General features: G+C 42.5%; 1 gene segment (V, D, J or C); it reads left to right on the top strand.

The window, feature by feature from the left end:
• Positions 1–5,508: 5,508 nt before the first annotated feature.
• LOC125738396 (Ig lambda chain C region-like) lies at positions 5,509–17,692 on the top strand. The segment is given in 3 exon segments: positions 5,509–5,701; positions 6,365–6,546; positions 17,330–17,692. Coding segments are annotated over 3 exon segments (429 nt in total).
• Positions 17,693–19,365: the final 1,673 nt, after the last annotated feature.

The following is a 19,365-nucleotide window of genomic DNA, read 5'->3' as shown; positions in this document are numbered from 1 at the left end:
GCATGTATGAATTTGTGTATGTACAGTACCGTATGTATCTGTGTATATACGCACACACATTCACCCATCGTAGTCTGTCGTGGTTGCAGATCCCCATACTTATATTGAAAATGCTGTTTATCATTGCCGTTGAACAGTCGTTGAATCTTGATTCTTGATGGATATACCACTGCTACCGTGTATTGAATAGGCTGTTTGGAAATGGAATTGTTGTTTGCTGTTTGTCCTCAAGGTAAAATGTTTTCAAATTTTGAAGAATTATTTTTTTGTCATTATTGATTTAATATATACTGTTCCCTACTGTTTCACGAAGGTTTTTTTGTTATTGTTTGTGCTAGAATTAAAAAAAACGTTTTTAAAATGTTTCTTTTTTAAAATTAAACGTTTATTTTTATGCTTCATGTCTTTTAGTTTGCTCTGGTTAAATAGTCAAGTATTATCAAACTAAAATGTTAAGTCAAACTAATTAATTAATTTATGTTGAATAAGAGTTATCCATGTAGGAGCAACTCAAAATACCAGGTAGAGACAACTTAAGGTTTCCTTGGCATGGCAAAGGTTTTTGAGTGAACAGCATTAATTTGAGCATTGTGAACAAATTGTTTTTCGTTCAGTTTACTTAATATTGACTTGAGTTAAATTTACTTAAAGAAATGCATGCAAAACGTAAAAGCAAAACGCACCTGAAATGCAAAAGTTAAATGCAAAAGGTGCCTTAAGTTTCTGTTCCTGTTCCTGTCCCAGAAAATGTCTCTGCATGATTGTGAAGTGCAGCATTAAATTATTGTTTTATTCATCATAAATCTTATTTGATTGATTCATTTTTGTTCTTTTCTTTTTTGTTTGTTGACTAGATCAACTGAAATATAGGCCTAAGCGTATTATTTGCATTTGACCAGAGTGTCACATGAACCTCCTTGAAATTTTCTGAAGATAACATGCAGGGCATTCTGGCATTTCGATATTTCAGTTCAATGATGGATACATTTTTACCGAGGTTTGGCAACATGGAACTACTATGAAGGGTTAAGCATACGGTCGTACATCGTTAGGAGATTCCATATGAAGGGCATGGTGAAGCCGAACAAGGGAAGAATGGAAAAAAAAACAAACAAAAGGAACCACTGGGGTCTAAAACTGGCAAGTGGGTAGAAAACAAGGAACTGGGCCAGTGCCAGGTTGCTCGCCAGCTCCCCCTGCAGTCCCTTGCTTCCAGTGTCCACCTATGCAGCTGCCACTGCATCACACCTCTGGCTGCGCTCCTCGGCATGGCAGCAGTAATGCAAGTCATCCAACTCAGAGAGGTGATGACTAAGGGAGTCTTCATCGCTGGGGAACCTGCTTGGCTGGTGTCGGACCGCAAAGTCATGCCCTTAGAGAGCCTCCAGCCCCCATGCCAGCTGTCCGAAGCTTAACAACCAGGTGAGAGATGCATGGCCGATGTGCCGCATGGAAGTGCCGACCACAGAGGTGCGGGCGGAATCGGCGACCGGCTTGGATGACAGGCAGCAGTTTGCAGCGAGTCGTCGTTCAGTTCTGTTTAGGGAGACTGCAGTGAAACTGCAGTTCTATCATCACATACGTTTGTCAACTTCACAGATAAAGTCTATCTCCTCTGCTTTGTCTTATCCAGTTCTGTCTGTCTGCATCAACCTGCATGGTCTTATAATGTCACGTCTTGTCTATCTTATTTTCCATGTCTTATTTGTCTATTTCAGTACCTTTAGGTCATAATGGTGGGTGGAAAGGGGAGGGCTGGATTGGAGTGGCTTCATTTAATATATCGACTTGATCTTCAGTAAATGAAAAACAATGTTTACAAAAAGAGAAGGACAGAGTGCAGTGCTCAGTAAAGTTGGAGATGGCTATAATATGCTTGCTCTGCACATTCAAAGTCTGCGCCATTGTCCAGCTGAAGGAAGCCACCGTATTCTTACCTAGAAGCCCTTCCCACAACAATACTGCGCTAAATACATGGTATCTCATGTCCAGGATGAAAGGCAGTGTTGGGTTTGGGTCTGGAGGTATGGAGGCTTCAGTGAACGTGGTCAATACAGTTGAAGGTGGTGACATAGTGCTCAATACAGTTGAAGGTGGTGAGGCGGAGGAATGCCGGAGTGGTACCTGCAAAGTGCTTTACTGGCCACCAGTAATATAAGGCTAGATCCAGAAAGCTGTGGAGCACATGAACGCTGACCTGGATTGGCCAGTTCCTTGCTGTCATAACCTCCTGGGGTCATCAGCCACACCCTCCTTGCTCATTACATGATCCCTGAACCAAAGAACTTCTGAGGGTTGAAGCACAAGCCAGCTTCATAAATGACATTGAAGGCTGTGCGCAAGTTATTAAACACTCTGTTGAAATCAGCAGTTTGGGCAAACAGATCGTCCAGGTAGATGACGCACTGGTTCCGTGGGACGTAACTCAGCATTCCCCCCATCAACCACGCAAAGGTGACGGGGGCTTTACAGAGCCCGAAAGGTATGGACTGAAAGCACCATAGACTAATGATGAATGTAGTCTTGGGCCAGTTTGACCTGCTAATACCCAGAAGCTTAACCACATCGATCTGATTCAGCTTATCATCCAACCAGGGCAGGACATAGAAGTCCTTCTCGGTCATGAGGATCAGACGCCAGAAGTCTGTACTAAAACGCCATGACTCATCCTTTTCCTTTAGCAGGACCGCAGGCGCAGCCCATAAACTGTCCGATGACTCAATGACACCCGCTGCCATCATTTCCTGGAAGTTGCAGACAGATGGGCTTGGCATCTCCAGTGTCGATCCAGTGTTGGACTTGAGATTATATCATACATGTGCAATAATCTCCAGGGCTTTAGGTGGCGAGAGAAACAATTGTCCAACGCCAGCTTTTCTGTACACAACACGGACACTTACTTGCACAATTTGGCAAGCAGATGAGTTGAGTGCCTAAAATATTAGTAATCTGTATAAATTTGGCTTATCTTTATGTGTCATAAACATGTGGGACCTGAAACTGCAAAAAAACGGCATCTCTTTTACCTTGTTTGTCTTGAATATCTCCACTTTCGTGATGTTATGGCTGCTGAGCTGCTGAGCTGCCCCTTTCCTCACTGCCAGTTTAGTGCTAATGGTTTTCATGATATACAAGAACAGTATTATGTGACATGTTCTGCTATCTGAATTTAACAAACTTAAGGACACGCCAGACACAGGTTTAATAAACATAAGGATACGCTGATATAGATCACTAACTTATGGGCATCACAATACACAATATCGCAATATCTCATTTGTACTCATTATACTTTAGCCATACTACTAACCTATTTACCAAATTGTGTGTGTAAGTAAATATCCATATAGTACCGAAAAGCATCTGTAGTCTAGAGTCTAGACAAATGTCTGGCCCATTACCTAAAGCCCTGGTGAGGACATCGGGAGGTGATACCGTGCAGCTCTACCACAAGCCACAAAAACCGCCATACTTCCGTTTAGACGCGTCCTCATCTGTCACTGCTGCTAGTGAAAACGCTGCGAGTTTGTTCCCACTGCAGCACTTGGCACAGAGCTGTGGCTCCCTCTGCTGCCCAGTAATAGAAGTGCAGCGCACTAGCTCCATCGGGTCGCCCCGGGAAGGCATACTGCTCAATTCTTCCCCCCCCCCCCCCCCCAACTCTATAAAAGGTAATGGAAGTTCTGCATTTATTAAGTGCACTTCCAGAAACATCCAGCAGTGGCACAAATAAGGGAAGTCCACAATTTATACGACATTCACTCTCTGCATAGCCGTTATCGAATACACATGCGCTCCATGGGAGACGCTACACGGATATTACAACACTTTCTAATTGCAACATAAATGCATGGCTACATTAAATAACATGATTAACACATATTAGCGGCGCGGCGCATACCATTAACGTGAATGACCACCTTTTGGAAACTAGCCCCACAGTATCACAATATATATAATAAAATAATATTATTACTAGGGATGGAACGAGAACTGACACTTCAGTAGCAAGTTGATGCCATACTTCTGAAAACATGTGAGATGATCTGTTTTACTGAAGGGCCATTCTTTCAGACCTGTCGGAAGTAGCACAGATAACTAAAAGTGTCTAAAACTGTAAATATATATATATATATATATATATATATATATATATATATATATATATATATATATATATATATATAAATAAGCATCAACACTATTTATGGTGGGGATGGTGCGCTGCTGACCTCAGCTCGGGACGTTCTGGGTCGGTGGAGGGAGTACTTCGAAGACCTCCTCAATCCCACCGACACGCCTTCCAATATGGAAGCAGAGTGTGGGGACTTGGGGGTGGACTCGCCTATCTCGGGGGTGGAGGTCGCTGAGGTGGTCAAAAAGCTCCTCGGTGGCCGGGCCCCGGGGGTGGACGAGATTCGCCCAGAGTTCCTCAAGGCTCTGGATGCTGCGGGGCTGTCCTGGCTGACACGCATCTGCAGCATCGTGTGGACATCGGGGGCAGTACCTCTGGATTGGCAGACCGGGGTGGTGGTCCCCCTCTTTAAGAAGGGGGACCGGAGGGTGTGCTCAAACTACAGGGGGATCACACTCCTCAGCCTCCCTGGTAAGGTCTATTCGGGGGTCCTGGAAAGGAGGGTCCGCCGGATTGTCGAACCTCGGATTCAGGAGGAGCAGTGTGGTTTTCGCCCTGGCCGTGGAACAGTGGACCAGCTCTATACTCTCAGCAGGGTTCTGGAGGGTTCATGGGAGTTTGCCCGACCAGTCTACATGTGTTTTGTGGACTTGGAAAAGGCATTCGACCGTGTCCCTCGTGGGGTCCTGTGGGGAGTGCTCCGGGAGTATGGGGTACCGGATTAAGCGGGAGATGATGGATGGATGGATGGATATATAAATAAACTGTATATAAATGTTCTGTTAGTTTAATGCAAGTTTAAGCCACTAGATGGCAGCAATGATCTATTTATTTGCATAGTCACGTTACACCTGATTATGAGCAACGCTGAATAAATGTTTCTGCCATTAAATAGAGCTCTATGTACATTCCCCAAACTGACACAATTATAATAACGACATCATTTATGATTACAACAAAATTTCACACAGAAGTAAGTAAGACTGTATAAAACAGCATAAGGCAGCACAGGACAGAAACTAAATATACAAAACAATATACATATATAGAAATGTAGAACCAGTCAGTGGTGAATATGATGAAAAGAAAAATATTGCACGTCGTTTCACAGTGATTGTACTATAGCATTATTGTTTCGTTGACATTCAGCTTGTTTTTTCCACACCAGGCAATGAGTTGGTCAACTTCCTCTCTGTATGCGGAGTCGCCGTCATTACTGATGAGTCCCACTACTGTCGAGTCGTCTGCGAATATACTCACTGATTGCATCTCCAATTAGCAGGGATGCAGTTAATTCTGATTCCCCATGTATGGCACCTGTGCTACAGTATGCTGATCCTGGCGTTTGAATCCCCGTAAGGCTCCAAAGATTGATGTCTGTCATAGACCTTTAGTCTAAAAACAAGCAAAAAGACTCAAACGCAGAAAAAACCTGCCCTGCGAATACGGCACCCATGACGTCAGCAGTTTTCACCTCCGGATTTCAGCTCGTTCACTGCACTTTTAAAACTTTGAAAATAAAGCCGGGAATGGAATTAAGCAGAATAAAACTGCAATTAAACACAGGTAAAGCACTTTTTTATATTTTCAGTTGCTTTTATCTGGACTGGGGAGGGGGTGGCATGGTTGCGCAGTGGGCAGTATTGCCTCACACCTCTGGGACCAGGGTACAGGCTCCATGTGAGTGCTGTTTGCATGTTCTCCTCATATTGTTATGGGGGTTTCTTCCAGGTACTCCAGTTTCCCCCAGCAGTTCAAAAACATGCCGCGGTTAATTGTAGTTGCCAAATTGCTCATAGGCGTGTGAGTGTATGGTGTGTGAGTGTATGGTGTGTGAGTTTGCCCTGTGATGGGTTGGTGCCTCATCCTGGTTTATTCCCTGCCTTGTGCCTCTAGCCTCCAGGAGAGGCTCCTGTGACCCTGAATAGGACAAGCAGTTACGTGAAATGGATTGAAGGCTGGATAAACTAGAGGTTATACATTAGAGTAATATTTCCGCATGCATAGGAGTGACACTCCAGCTTAAGGCTTATGTCACTATTGATGTCCATCAGCTAAACCAAAGAAAACTCTGCATCTCTTGAATGGATCAGGCTGTATGATCCAATTTTGAAGGCCTAAAGGAGCCAATCAGAAGGATTTAAACAGACAATGTGGACATTTTCTCATACAGACACTTAATCCTTAATATCTTCTTTCTTTGACCTCTGACTTAGCTTTGATTCCTAGGTAACAGCGCCCCCACCCTGACGGTCCTGCCCCCCTCCAGTGTGGAGGTGTCCAGCAAGAACAAGGCCACCCTGATGTGCCTGGCCAACAGGGGCTTCCCCTCCGACTGGAAGCTGAGCTGGAAAGTGGACGGTAAAAGCAAAGTGGTGGAGACGAGCCGCGGGCTCCTGGAGAAGGACGGCCTGTACAGCTGGAGCAACAGCCTAAGCCTCACTGCGGACGAGTGGAAGAAGGCGGGCTCAGTGGTCTGTGAGGCCAATCAGGGCTCCCAGGCTCCTGTCACTCAGATGCTGACGAGGGCCGACTGTTCAGAGTAGATGAGCTCAGCGTCACCTGTGATGAGCGGCTGATTACTGTGTTCTTACTGTGCTGTGCTACATGCTTCTGATTTACTGATTACATGGAGAAAATAACGTGCTTTGCTTGATCCATGAGTGAAAATCATTACTGATGTTTTATTAGTCTTTGTGTCTCCCTCTATTATCTTGTGGTTTTATTCCAGAATACAGCAGAGATAAATAAAGATTTCATTCTGTCTGATAAACCAACTCATCATAACAGGCTATTTTAATAAGTGCACAATGATGTCATCATGACACTGTTGTTAGGACATGATCCTGAGCTTATCATCCACCCATCCATCCATCCATTTTCCAAACCGCTTATCCTACTGGGTCACGGGGGGTCCGGAGCCTATCCCAGAAGCAATTGGCACGAGGCAGGGAACAACCCAGGATGGGGGGCTAGCCCATCGCAGGGCACACTCACACACCAGTCACTCACACACCTATGGACAAATTAGCAACTCCAATTAGCCTCAGCATGTTTTTGGACTGTTGGGGGAAATTGGAGTACACGGAGGAAACCCAACGATGACATGGGGAAAACATGCAAACTGCACACACATGTAACCCAGGCGGAGACTCGAACCCGGGTCCCAGAGGTGTGAGGCGACAGTGCTAACCACTGCACCACCATGCCGCCCCCTGAGCCTATCAATACCTTTAAAAATGTACAAAATCAGAATAAAAACACAGTTCTGTTCATTTTGAACAGCAGAAGTTTCATGTTTCCTCTGCGATTATGATGTCAATCAGAAGATACTTTGCATTTCAGCTCATGCCTCAGTGCTCTGGGAGGGTTTATATTCCAGGAGGTTTAACACTTCATGACTGACAGCTGCCCTTCATCACAACAGACTCCAAACAAACATGACTTTGATCAGCCTCAGCATCTTGCTCTTCATCCTCACTCACGGTAACAGAGAACAAGCTTGTGTACTTTGCAGCATACATACTGTGTAGTGAGTTGTGAATTTTTCTAAATATTTAGATATCTGTACCTTCTTTTGTATATTAACTCAGATGTTCTTATTTTGTATTTATTTTCAGAATCCAGAGGACAAGTGACTGTGACTCAGACTCCAGAGCTGATATCAGCTTCTTCAGGACGGACAGTCACTATAAACTGTAAAACCAGCAGCTCTGTGTATACTGATAGTAATGGCCCCCGCATGGCCTGGTACCAGCAGAAACCTGGAGAAGCTCCTAAGATGCTAATATATCTAGCAAATAGACGTAGCTCTGGGATTTCATCTCGATTCACTGGCAGCGGATCTAGTTCTGACTTCACTCTGACCATCAGTGGAGTCCAGGCTGAAGATGCAGGAGATTATTACTGTCAGAGTTTACATAACATTGGTAGTAACTGGCTGTTCACACAGTGATACAGAGTCGTACAAAAACCTCCCTCAGTCAGACTATACAGTGACTGCACTACTGCAGCTGGGACTCACTGCAGGTGCTGAGGGGGAAGTTAAACCAAAGCTCCGTAAGTGTAGATATAACTTTTCAGTAAGTTTTACATGCTTAAAATACACCTATAAAATATTATCGGTTTCACCAAAATAAACCCTCATTATTTATAAATACAGCTTTCATGTTCTTTAAATAGATATAGCAACATTGACACATCAAAACATTGAAGTTGCCTAGTTCGCTATTCTATGTTTTCGCCCCTTCAGTTGTCCAGTAGGGAACCGAATTTCCTCTGCTGGGAAAATCGAGCAGATTGCCAATGACATTGTTAAAAATCACAGCAGATGCACTTACAGAACACCCTGGTACCGCTGGAAACTGGAAAGCGAAGACACAGAGGCTCAGTGTGTGGCACTGTTACCTCACACCTGCAGGGTTGGGGATCATATCCTGCTTCATTTCTTTTGGGGGGCGGGCGGCTGCTTGTTCCCCCTATGTGTGAATGTTCTCTCCCAGTCCAAAGATTTAGGCTACTTGCCTCTCGTAAACTGCATATAGTATTTGAGTGTGTGTGTGCATGTGCCCATTGATGGAGAAGCACCTAAATACTACAGCTTCAACTTGGGTAAAGTGACAATTTCATATTTTAAAATGCTTTTAAGTCTCTTGGGTTTTAGGAATCACATCCACTGTCATTATCCATGCAGCAAAAGCGAAATGATACTAGCCGAACAAATAAATAACTAAATTAAACAATGAACTGTTCATATGTGAAACAATGATTATATTAAGCTAAATGTAGTTATGTACTAGCCAACCTACCAGCAATGGCACGGATTGATGCACCATCCTGGAGGAGTTGGACTACCTGTGCAACCTCTGTAGGGTCCAAGTATCGCCTCATGCTACCTGTAGTGACACTGACTGTAGGCAAATGCAAAATGAGTGAAAACACAGTCAGAAAAGATGAGGAGGGAAAAATGCCAGTGGCCTCCACCTGTTAAACCATTCCTGTTTTGGGGGTCGTCTCATTGTTGCCATCAGGCAGGAGACTTGTAGTCCCATTAGTTAGGAAAAAAGGCTACAAGCGATCATTTATTCCATTGGCTGTAACCATCCTGAACAAAGACTATTTTTCTTAGATAATTTAATTAGCAGCTAGTTTTATTTATTGGTATCTTATGTATTTTGTTTTAAATGCATTCATTTATGTTAAATTTCTCGCTTGGAGTAAACTGGACTGATTTTATAACATATTCCACTTATTTTTACTTGCATTGACATATGTTTATTGAGTATAGTGTTGCTTGTATTGTGTGTTGAATTTCTCACTGTCAAAGATGAATTTCCATCTGATGTAAATTTGATGGACATTAAAGATGCATTCTATTCTATTCTATTCTATTCTATTCTATTCTATTCTATTCTATTCTATTGTTGCCCCTCTAATGCGCCTGTTGTTAAATTCATTAGCACCAAAGTAGCTGAAACTGATTAACAACCCCCTCCACTACTTAACTGACCAGATCAATATCCCAGAAGTTTAACTGACTCGATGCTATACTCTGATTAAAAAGTGTTCCTTTAATTTCCTTGAGCAATGTATTTATAATTTTGGTACTTATTTGAACATATTATTTTGTTATCCTTCTACTTTGTTTTTTGCGGATATCGGAGTAGCGGAAATTTCATTTCACTGCTGGTGTACCAGTACTTTCACGCATGTGACTAAATTAAAAATCTTAAACCTTGAAGAAGACTGAGGAGTTTAAACAGACAAATTGACATGTCTCTATATAGAAAGACATGTAGGCCATGAAAGGCTATGCCTTTCTCAAGGGTATGAGAGGTTTTTGTCATTTTGAACAGCAAAAGTTTCATGTTTCCTCTGCAGTTATAATGTCAGTCAGAAGATACTTTGCATTTCAGCTCATGCCTCAGTGCTCTGGGAGGGTTTATATTCCAGGAGGTTTAACACTTCATGACTGACAGCTGCCCTTCATCACAACAGACTCCAAACAAACATGACTTTGATCAGCCTCAGCATCTTGCTCTTCATCCTCACTCACGGTAACAGAGAACAAGCTTGTGTACTTTGCAGCATACATACTGTGTAATGAGTTGTGAATTTTTCTAAATATTTAGATATCTGTACCTTCTTTTGTATATTAACTCAGATGTTCTTATTTTGTATTTCTTTTCAGAATCCAGAGGACAAGTGACTGTGACTCAGACTCCAGAGCTGATATCAGCTTCTTCAGGACGGACAGTCACTATAAACTGTAAAACCAGCAGCTCTGTGTATACTGATAGTAATGGCCCCTGCATGGCCTGGTACCAGCAGAAACCTGGAGAAGCTCCTAAGATGCTAATATATCTAGCAAATAAACGTAGCTCTGGGATTTCATCTCGATTCACTGGCAGCGGATCGAGCACTGACTTCACTCTGACCATCAGTGGAGTCCAGGCTGAAGATGCAGGAGATTATTACTGTCAGAGTTTACATAGTGGTTATGTGTTCACACAGTGATACAGAGCCGTACAAAAACCTCCCTCAGTCAGACTGTACAGTGACTGCACTACTGCAGCTGGGACTCACTGCAGGTGCTGAGGGGGAAGTTAAACCAAAGCTCCGTAAGTGTAGATATAACTTTTCAGTAAGTTTTACATGCTTAAAATACACCTATAAAATATTATCGGTTTCACCAAAATAAACCCTCATTATTTATAAATACAGCTTTCATGTTCTTTAAATAGATATAGCAACATTGACACATCAAAACATTGAAGTTGCCTAGTTCGCTATTCTATGTTTTCGCCCCTTCAGTTGTCCAGTAGGGAACCGAATTTCCTCTGCTGGGAAAATCGAGCAGATTGCCAATGACATTGTTAAAAATCACAGCAGATGCACTTACAGAACACCCTGGTACCGCTGGAAACTGGAAAGCGGAGACACAGAGGCTCAGTGTGTGGCACTGTTACCTCACACCTGCAGGGTTGGGGATCATATCCTGCTTCATTTCTTTTGGGGGGCGGGCGGCTGCTTGTTCCCCCTATGTGTGAATGTTCTCTCCCAGTCCAAAGATTTAGGCTACTTGCCTCTTGTAAACTGCATATAGTGTTTGAGTGTGTGTGTGTATGTGCCCGTTGATGGAGAAGCACCTAAATACTACAGCTTCAACTTGGGTAAAGTGACAATTTCATATTTTAAAATGCTTTTAAGTCTCTTGGGTTTTAGGAATCACATCCACTGTCATTATCTATGCAGCAAAAGCGAAATGATACTAGCCGAACAAATAAATAACTAAATTAAACAATGAACTGTTCATATGTGAAACAATGATTATATTAAGCTAAATGTAGTTATGTACTAGCCAACCTACCGGCAATGGCACGGATTGATGCACCATCCTGGAGGAGTTGGACTACCTGTGCAACCTCTGTAGGGTCCAAGTATCGCCTCATGCTACCTGTAGTGACACTGACTGTAGGCAAATGCAAAATGAGTGAAGACACAGTCAGAAAAGATGAGGAGGGAAAAATGCCAGTGGCCTCCACCTGTTAAACCATTCCTGTTTGGGGGGTCGTCTCATTGTTGCCATCAGGCAGGAGACTTGTAGTCCCATTAGTTAGGAAAAAAGGCTACAAGCGGTCATTTATTCCATCGGCTGTAACCATCCTGAACAAAGACTATTTTTCTTAGATAATTTAATTAGCAGCTAGTTTTATTTATTGGTATCTTATGTATTTTGTTTTAAATGCATTCATTTATGTTAAATTTCTCGCTTGGAGTAAACTGGACTGATTTTATAACATATTCCACTTATTTTTAGTTGCATTGACATGTTTATTGAGTATAGTGTTGCTTGTATTGTGTGTTGAATTCATCACTGTCAAAGATGAATTTCCATCTGATGTAAATTTGATGGACATTAAAGATGCATTCTATTCTGTTCTATTCTATTCTATTCTATTGTTGCACCTCTAATGCGCCTGTTGTTAAATTCATTAGCACCAAAGTAGCTGAAACTGATTGACAACCCCCTCCGCTATTTAACTGACCAGATCAATATCCCAGAAGTTTAACTGACTCGATGCTATACTCTGATTAAAAAGTGTTCCTTTAATTTCCTTGAGCAATGTATTTATAATTTTGGTACTTATTTGAACATATTATTTTGTTATCCTTCTACTTTGTTTTTTGCGGATATCGGAGTAGCGGAAATTTCATTTCACTGCTGGTGTACCAGTACTTTCACGCATGTGACTAAATTAAAAATCTTAAATCTTGAAGAAGACTGAGGAGTTTAAACAGACAAATTGACATGTCTCTATATAGAAAGACATGTAGGCCATGAAAGGCTATGCCTTTCTCAAGGGTATGAGAGGTTTTTGTCATTTTGAACAGCAAAAGTTTCATGTTTCCTCTGCAGTTATAATGTCAGTCAGAAGATACTTTGCATTTCAGCTCATGCCTCAGTGCTCTGGGAGGATTTATATTCCAGGAGGTTTAACACTTCATGACTGACAGCTGCCCTTCATCACAACAGACTCCAAACAAACATGACTTTGATCAGCCTCAGCATCTTGCTCTTCATCCTCACTCACGGTAAAACAGAACAAGCCTGACGATTTCGCAACATATTGCTTGATGAATTTAGCTTTTTGCTAAATATTTCAAATAGACATCTGGAGCTTCCTTTTGTGACTTCATTTTAACTGTTGATTCTTTTTTAAATTTGTTTTTATTTCATATTTATTTTCAGAATCCAGAGGACAAGTGACTGTGACTCAGACTCCAGAGCTTATATCAGCTTCCTCAGGACAGACAGTCACTATAAACTGTAAAATCAGCAGCTCTGTGTATACTGATAGCCATGGCCCCCGCATGGCCTGGTACCAGCAGAAACCTGGAGAAGCTCCTAAGCTGCTAATATATCTAGCAAATAGACGTAGCTCTGGGACTCCGTCTCGATTCACTGGCAGCGGATCTAGTTCTGACTTCACTCTGACCATCAGTGGAGTCCAAGCTGAAGATGCAGGAGATTATTACTGTGAGAGTGAACATAATATTGGTAGTAGCTGGCCGATCACACAGTGATACAGAGCCGTACAAAAACCTCCATCAGTCAGACTGTACAGTGACTGCACTGCTGCAGCTGGGACTCACTGCAGGTGCTGAGGGGGGAGTTAAACTAAAGTCCCCAGAAGGAGATCAAACTAGTAGAACAGACTGAATCCATGAGAAATTAATGTGAAATGAAGTGAATGTACGCAGTCATGATCCACTTCAGTAAGGAATGGATGATACCACTGACTTTGTTTTCTATCCATTATTTTCTATTATTTTTCTAATTTCATATGATTTGATTCAAGGTTAAGGTTATAGCTGGGTAGGGGTTAAGGTTGTCATGTTGGGATTAGAGTTTTCCCCATATAAATGAATAGAGAGCCCCCACAAAGATAGTATAATTACAAACCTGTGTGCATGTGTGTGTGTGTGTCTGGGTGGGTGGGTAGACCTCAATAATTTCTTTTCCTGGGCCAGGTGGGGGGGAGGTCGGATTTGCAGGTGGATCGATCATTCCATCTTCTATGAGTCTGAGCATAATATGTTTTATTAATTATTATTAAATCCGGCCTGCAGATTGATCAGTGTGTTTCCACATATAATAAACAACCAACCAGTGGCGGTAAACTTTGGAAAATGTTACATGCCCCCCCCCTTAGGTTGACAAGTTCTAACACAAGCTCTTTAGTAGATTATCAATCCATTTTCCAAACCGCTTATCCTACTGGGTCGCGGGGGGTCCGGAGCCTATTCCAGAAGCAATGGGCACGAGGCAGGGAACAACCCAGGATGGGGGGCCAGCCCATCGCAGGGCACACTCACACACCATTCACTCTCACATGCACACCTACGGGCAATTTAGTAAGTCCAATTAGCCTCAGTATGTTTTTGGACTGTGGGGGGAAACCGGAGGAAACCCCACGACGACATGGGAAGAACATTCAAACTCCACACACATGTGATCCAGGCGGAGACTCGAACCCGGGTCCCAGAGATGTGAGGCGACAGTGCTAACCACTGCACCACCATGCCGCCCCCAGTGCTAACCACTGCACCACCATGCCGCCCCCAGTGCTAACCACTGCACCACCATGCCGCCCCCAGTGCTAACCACTGCACCACCATGCTGCCCATAGAAGATTATCTGTATGATATATTTAAAAAAATACACTCAAGTCACCCACTGGGGCTGCAGAACCCCTGCCCAGCAGCCTCCGAGTTATTCGAGTTTGGGACCCCTGTTCTATGCGTATATAATGTATGTAAATCAGACAACATCATTACAAGTATTAGCATCAAGATAAACACTATTCACTAAAATGTAATATAACATGGCATCAATTTGTAAAATTAAAATGGTTGAAAGATAAAAGCATTTGAACACACGTTTAGACGGAGAGAAATGTTCATTAAGCAGGATATTTTTTAAAGCAGATTCAAAAGTGGAGAGTAAAGAACAAGTTTGGGGGCAATGGCACTGAACGACACGCCACCAATGGTGAGAAACCTGGAACAAGAGAGAGAAGGAGCAGGTTAGAGCTAGATGACTGAAGAAAGAGAGAGGGAGAGTATGGAGTCAGGACATTACTGAGGCACCAGGGTCAAGGTCATGTAGCTGCTTTGAAGGCGAGTAGCAAATTTTTTTTATTTCATACGGGACAGAACTGGTAACCAGTGTAACTGTGAGATGCTGGGGGTGATGTGAGCAGAAGGCTTGTTATCATGAGGACTCCAGCAGCAGAGTTCTGAATAATCTGAAGCTCCTGTAAAGACGTAGCAGGAAGGCCAATGAGAAGGGAGTCAATACAGGACACGATGAAAGCATGAACCAGGCTGTGTGCATCATTATGAGACAGAAATGGCCAAAGGCGAGCAATGTCATGAAGGTGATTAAATGCAATTTAGGGACTTATATGCAGATCAAAGTTCAGTGATGCATCTAATAGTCCTCCTAAGTTTCTGATAAGAGGAGCAGGTTTAACAAACACAACCTTAAATATAGACTGAGAAATCAAATGCTTCAGATAATGAGAACTTAGGACCTATGACTCAAACTTCAGTTTTATCAGTATTTAGTTTGACAAAGTGGTCATACATCCAAACCTTGCATGCCATTAGTTTTTTGGGATGGGAATGAACGGGAGATTGAAAACTATCATTTGGCTGAATGCCATCTGCGTAGTAGTAAATTCCTCCCATAAAACAGGCCTAATGATGCCCTTGACAGGACACACACTACGGACAGATTAGAGACACCAGTTTTCTTAACTGCATGTATTTTGATTGGGGTGGTGGATTACCATGAGAAAACCCACTGGAATACAGTGAGAAGATGAAAACACACACAGGCAGGACTGGGAACTGAACCCACAATCTTTGAGATGGAAAACCTCAAAGCTGCTGGCTGAACCAATTAGACACGTGCCAACACTATAGCACAGTGTCGTTTCTATGCAAATACTCTGTCTGGTTACAGTAGGTTCCTGTACATGGTTTCTCATTATGTAGACGATGCTGGAATCACACTTGATATGTGTTAACCTGGTAATTCTCAAGCTTTGCGATTTCTGTTATCTGGATGGAAATTCACAACAAAAATAACTACCACATGCGGACATTAATAGAATAGGCCAATTAATTGTCCTGTACATATAAGAAAGGCAGCTGTAGCGCTGGGAGGTTTTTGTACGGCGTGTCAATCAGGTTCAATCACTGTGGAGAACCTTCGGCGGCGGGACCAGACTGGATGTTGGCAGTAAGTATCCAGCTTTTAATATTCAAAATAGAAGAAGAAACATTTAACACACACAGACACACACACACACACTCACATGTACTTAGGCAACGTTTTGTTAATATAGTAAATGCAATGATTTCTCTTCTTTATTGTGAAGATCCAGGCTTCAATAATCTTTCTAGTGAATGTGACAATGTGAATAAAAAATATAGATGTTTCACTATCCGGATTCCACCTGCTTTGATCAGGCTTCTAGATGTGTAAGAATTGCAAATGTGTAAATTCAGATGGTGAACGTTATGTTACCTGTTCAACATACTTAGTTTGTATAACTGACAGAAACATTAAGTTGGAAGTAAGTGCTTCTTTCTGTTGTATTGTTTGAATATTATCGTATTATTGGTATCGTATTATTGATTAATAATAATCGTATTATTATTGTATCGTATTTATCGACTGCGTACAAGAAATAAGATGCCTCAGACAACAAGATCGTTTACAGAAAGAAATACATCAACTCTGTGTCAATTAACGGTCATGAAGGTATTGAAAACTAGAAAAATAGATGTTAAAATCTAATCAATGTAGTTTAAATAAAAGCTGAATTTTATCAATCAGTCAAAACAAATATATACAGTGAAACGTTGACTACATTAAAAGTTATATACCTCACAAACCCATATTGGACAAGCGAGTATAGAAAATGGATGGATGTGTATTTCAAACACTCATCTCAAAAACACATGGGAAAAGGAATCAAACTAACCGTCGATTCGGGAATGCTTTTAGCTGTGATACTGGACTATGGCAAGATGAATTTTTGCTGATGTTTGAAATGTCTGTTTTGTCATATACTGAAATAATACAGTCATGGATTTAGCCCAGTGAAACTGTCATGGTTGTAACGCCGGGTACAGGCAAGTAGGCGAAGGAAGCCGTGGATCCGAATAAACGGGGTTTATTGCGGGGAAACACACTGCAAAGCACAGCAACATTAATGACAGGACTGGGGAAACGTACTGGAATGTGGACTGAAATACACAGGACAGGAAACAGCTGGTAACAATCGGGATTCCACACGAGGTTAATGAGGGGGCGTGGCACACGAGAGGATCGGACGAGCAGGTCATGGCGATGGTGCACTTTGTATATCTTGTTATATATTATTAGAAAAAATTGTATAGGACTCTGACCTAAAGTCCCTTTGGTGTCTCCTAGGTAACAGAGCCCCCACCCTGACGGTCCTGCCCCCCTCCAGTGTGGAGGTGTCCAGCAAGAACACGGCCACCCTCATGTGCCTGGCCAACAAGGGCTTCCCCTCCGACTGGAAGCTGAGCTGGAAGGTGGACGGTAACAGCAAATACTCAGAGACGACCCGTGGGCTCCTGGAGAAGGACGGCCTGTCCAGCTGGAGCAGCAGCCTGAGCCTCACTGCGGACGAGTGGAAGAAGGCGGGCTCAGTGGTCTGTGAGGCCCATCAGGGCTGCCAGGCTCCTGTCACTCAAACGCTGACGAGGGCCGACTGTTCAGAGTAGATGAGCTCAGCGTCACCTGTGATGAGCGGCTGATTACTGTGTTTTTACTGTGCTGTGTTACGCGCTTCAGATTTACTGATTACATAGAGAAAATAACATGCTTTGCTTGATTCCTGAATGAAAATCATTACTGATGTTTTATTAGTCTTTGTGTCTCCCTGTATTATCTTGTGTGTTTTATACCTGAATGCTGCAGAGATAAATAAATATTTCATTCTGTCTGACAAACTAACTGTGATCAATGGTGTCATCAAAGGTTCATACTGAGCAGTTCCTCTATACTGAGATTATAAACCACATCACAGGCTCATTCTTTCTAAAATGGAGCAAACACTGTTCTAATAAAACTCATTTAATAAATCATTAAATCAAATGGATAGAATTTTCTCCCAAGAAATATATTTATGTCACAATGTAACTAAACTACATAAAACTGCTAACTGAACCCCACTGCAAACAGTCAGTGATCATGTGGGACAATCTGCTGCTCTGTGATACGGGCTGAGCCCCCACCTCATTGTAACCCCAGGGGGACTGGGGGACATTTGCCTGCTCTATTCTGGGGGCAACGGAACCGTCCTGCTCAGTTTATGCAAATATGAGTTTCGCTCCAACGGCTGAGAGTTTAGTTTCAGGGTTTAAAACAGGCTGGACTGGGGCAGCTGTGAGGGGGTGGGACCCCATTTCTGATCAGGGGACAGGAAGCGGAAATGTCAGCTGCTCACTGGGTACATCAGTACTTTTTACATTATATCACATGAACAGTTATTTAGTCTGAATGCCTAAAATCAACCAGTGATCGATTATTTTAAAAATATCTTCATCTATTTTGACCTCAGTATAACCCTAACCTAACCCTAACCCAATATTCTTTAAAAAGTTTTCAATCTGAAGATAAGCTGGTGTGGAACTGGCCAGTACTTGGATGGGAGACCAACTAGGAATTCTGGGTTGTTGCTGGAAGAGGTGTTGGTGTGGCCAGCAGGTCAGCCCATACTGTGGTCTGTGTGGATCCCAGTGCCCCAGTGCAGTGATGGGGACACTGGGCTGTCGTCCTTCTGATGAGACGTAATGCTGAAGTCTTCCTGTGACTCTCTGATGTCCTAAAAGATCCCTGAGCATCCTTTAAAAGAGTTGAGGTGGTACCATCTCATGCCCGTCACTGCAGTAGCCCACTATGGTCCTTTCAAATATATTCCTCATATCTAATTAGTGATAGTACAACATTATTTTTTTTTGCTGAAGTACAGTAGCAGTATGTCATGTTAAGTAAAGCTGAATTGTCATCTCAGCCATGCAGGCCTACAGCACACAGGGAAACTAAATAACGTTCCTCCTGATCTCACAGTACAGCATTCATGACAGCAATGTGTCCCTCTAGTGGCTGTAGCAAGAAGTTGCATGGGAACGCATTATGTCTGGCCTTGATCACTGACTACAGCAGACACTATCTATAGACACTGATGGTAATGCACTACTACAGTCCCTTTGTCTAAACACAAGTCTCAGATGTGACGGTCTGGGAAAATGCAGTTCACTGATTTCACCTATAACTGTGTGATAGATAATTTCGGGCTAATCGATTATATGTCCATTGAATTTTAGTTGGTTTAAAGACACATAAACAGTTAATGTCCATTTTATTAGGCACATCTCACTGTTAAGGTAAACAGTCTGCCCTCCCAACAGTAAATCATGTTGCTGCAAATAATATATACAGCATGCAGACAGGATCAAAATGTTCCATTACTGTGTGGTTATATCTGCTGAGACATGATTTTACATTTTAAGCATCAGAATGGCTATGATGTGATGTTAAATGTTGTTTCATAGCTTGTGCCAGCTGCTGTAGTTCCACTGTCACGGAAACAGGCACCTTCTTGAGATCCTCACTTACTGCA

The sequence above is a fragment of the Brienomyrus brachyistius genome, chromosome 3 (assembly GCF_023856365.1).
Source record: "Brienomyrus brachyistius isolate T26 chromosome 3, BBRACH_0.4, whole genome shotgun sequence".
NCBI lineage: Eukaryota > Metazoa > Chordata > Actinopteri > Osteoglossiformes > Mormyridae > Brienomyrus > Brienomyrus brachyistius.
The sequence above is the reverse complement of the archived record's forward strand: the minus strand, read 5'-3'. Positions and strand labels throughout refer to the sequence as shown.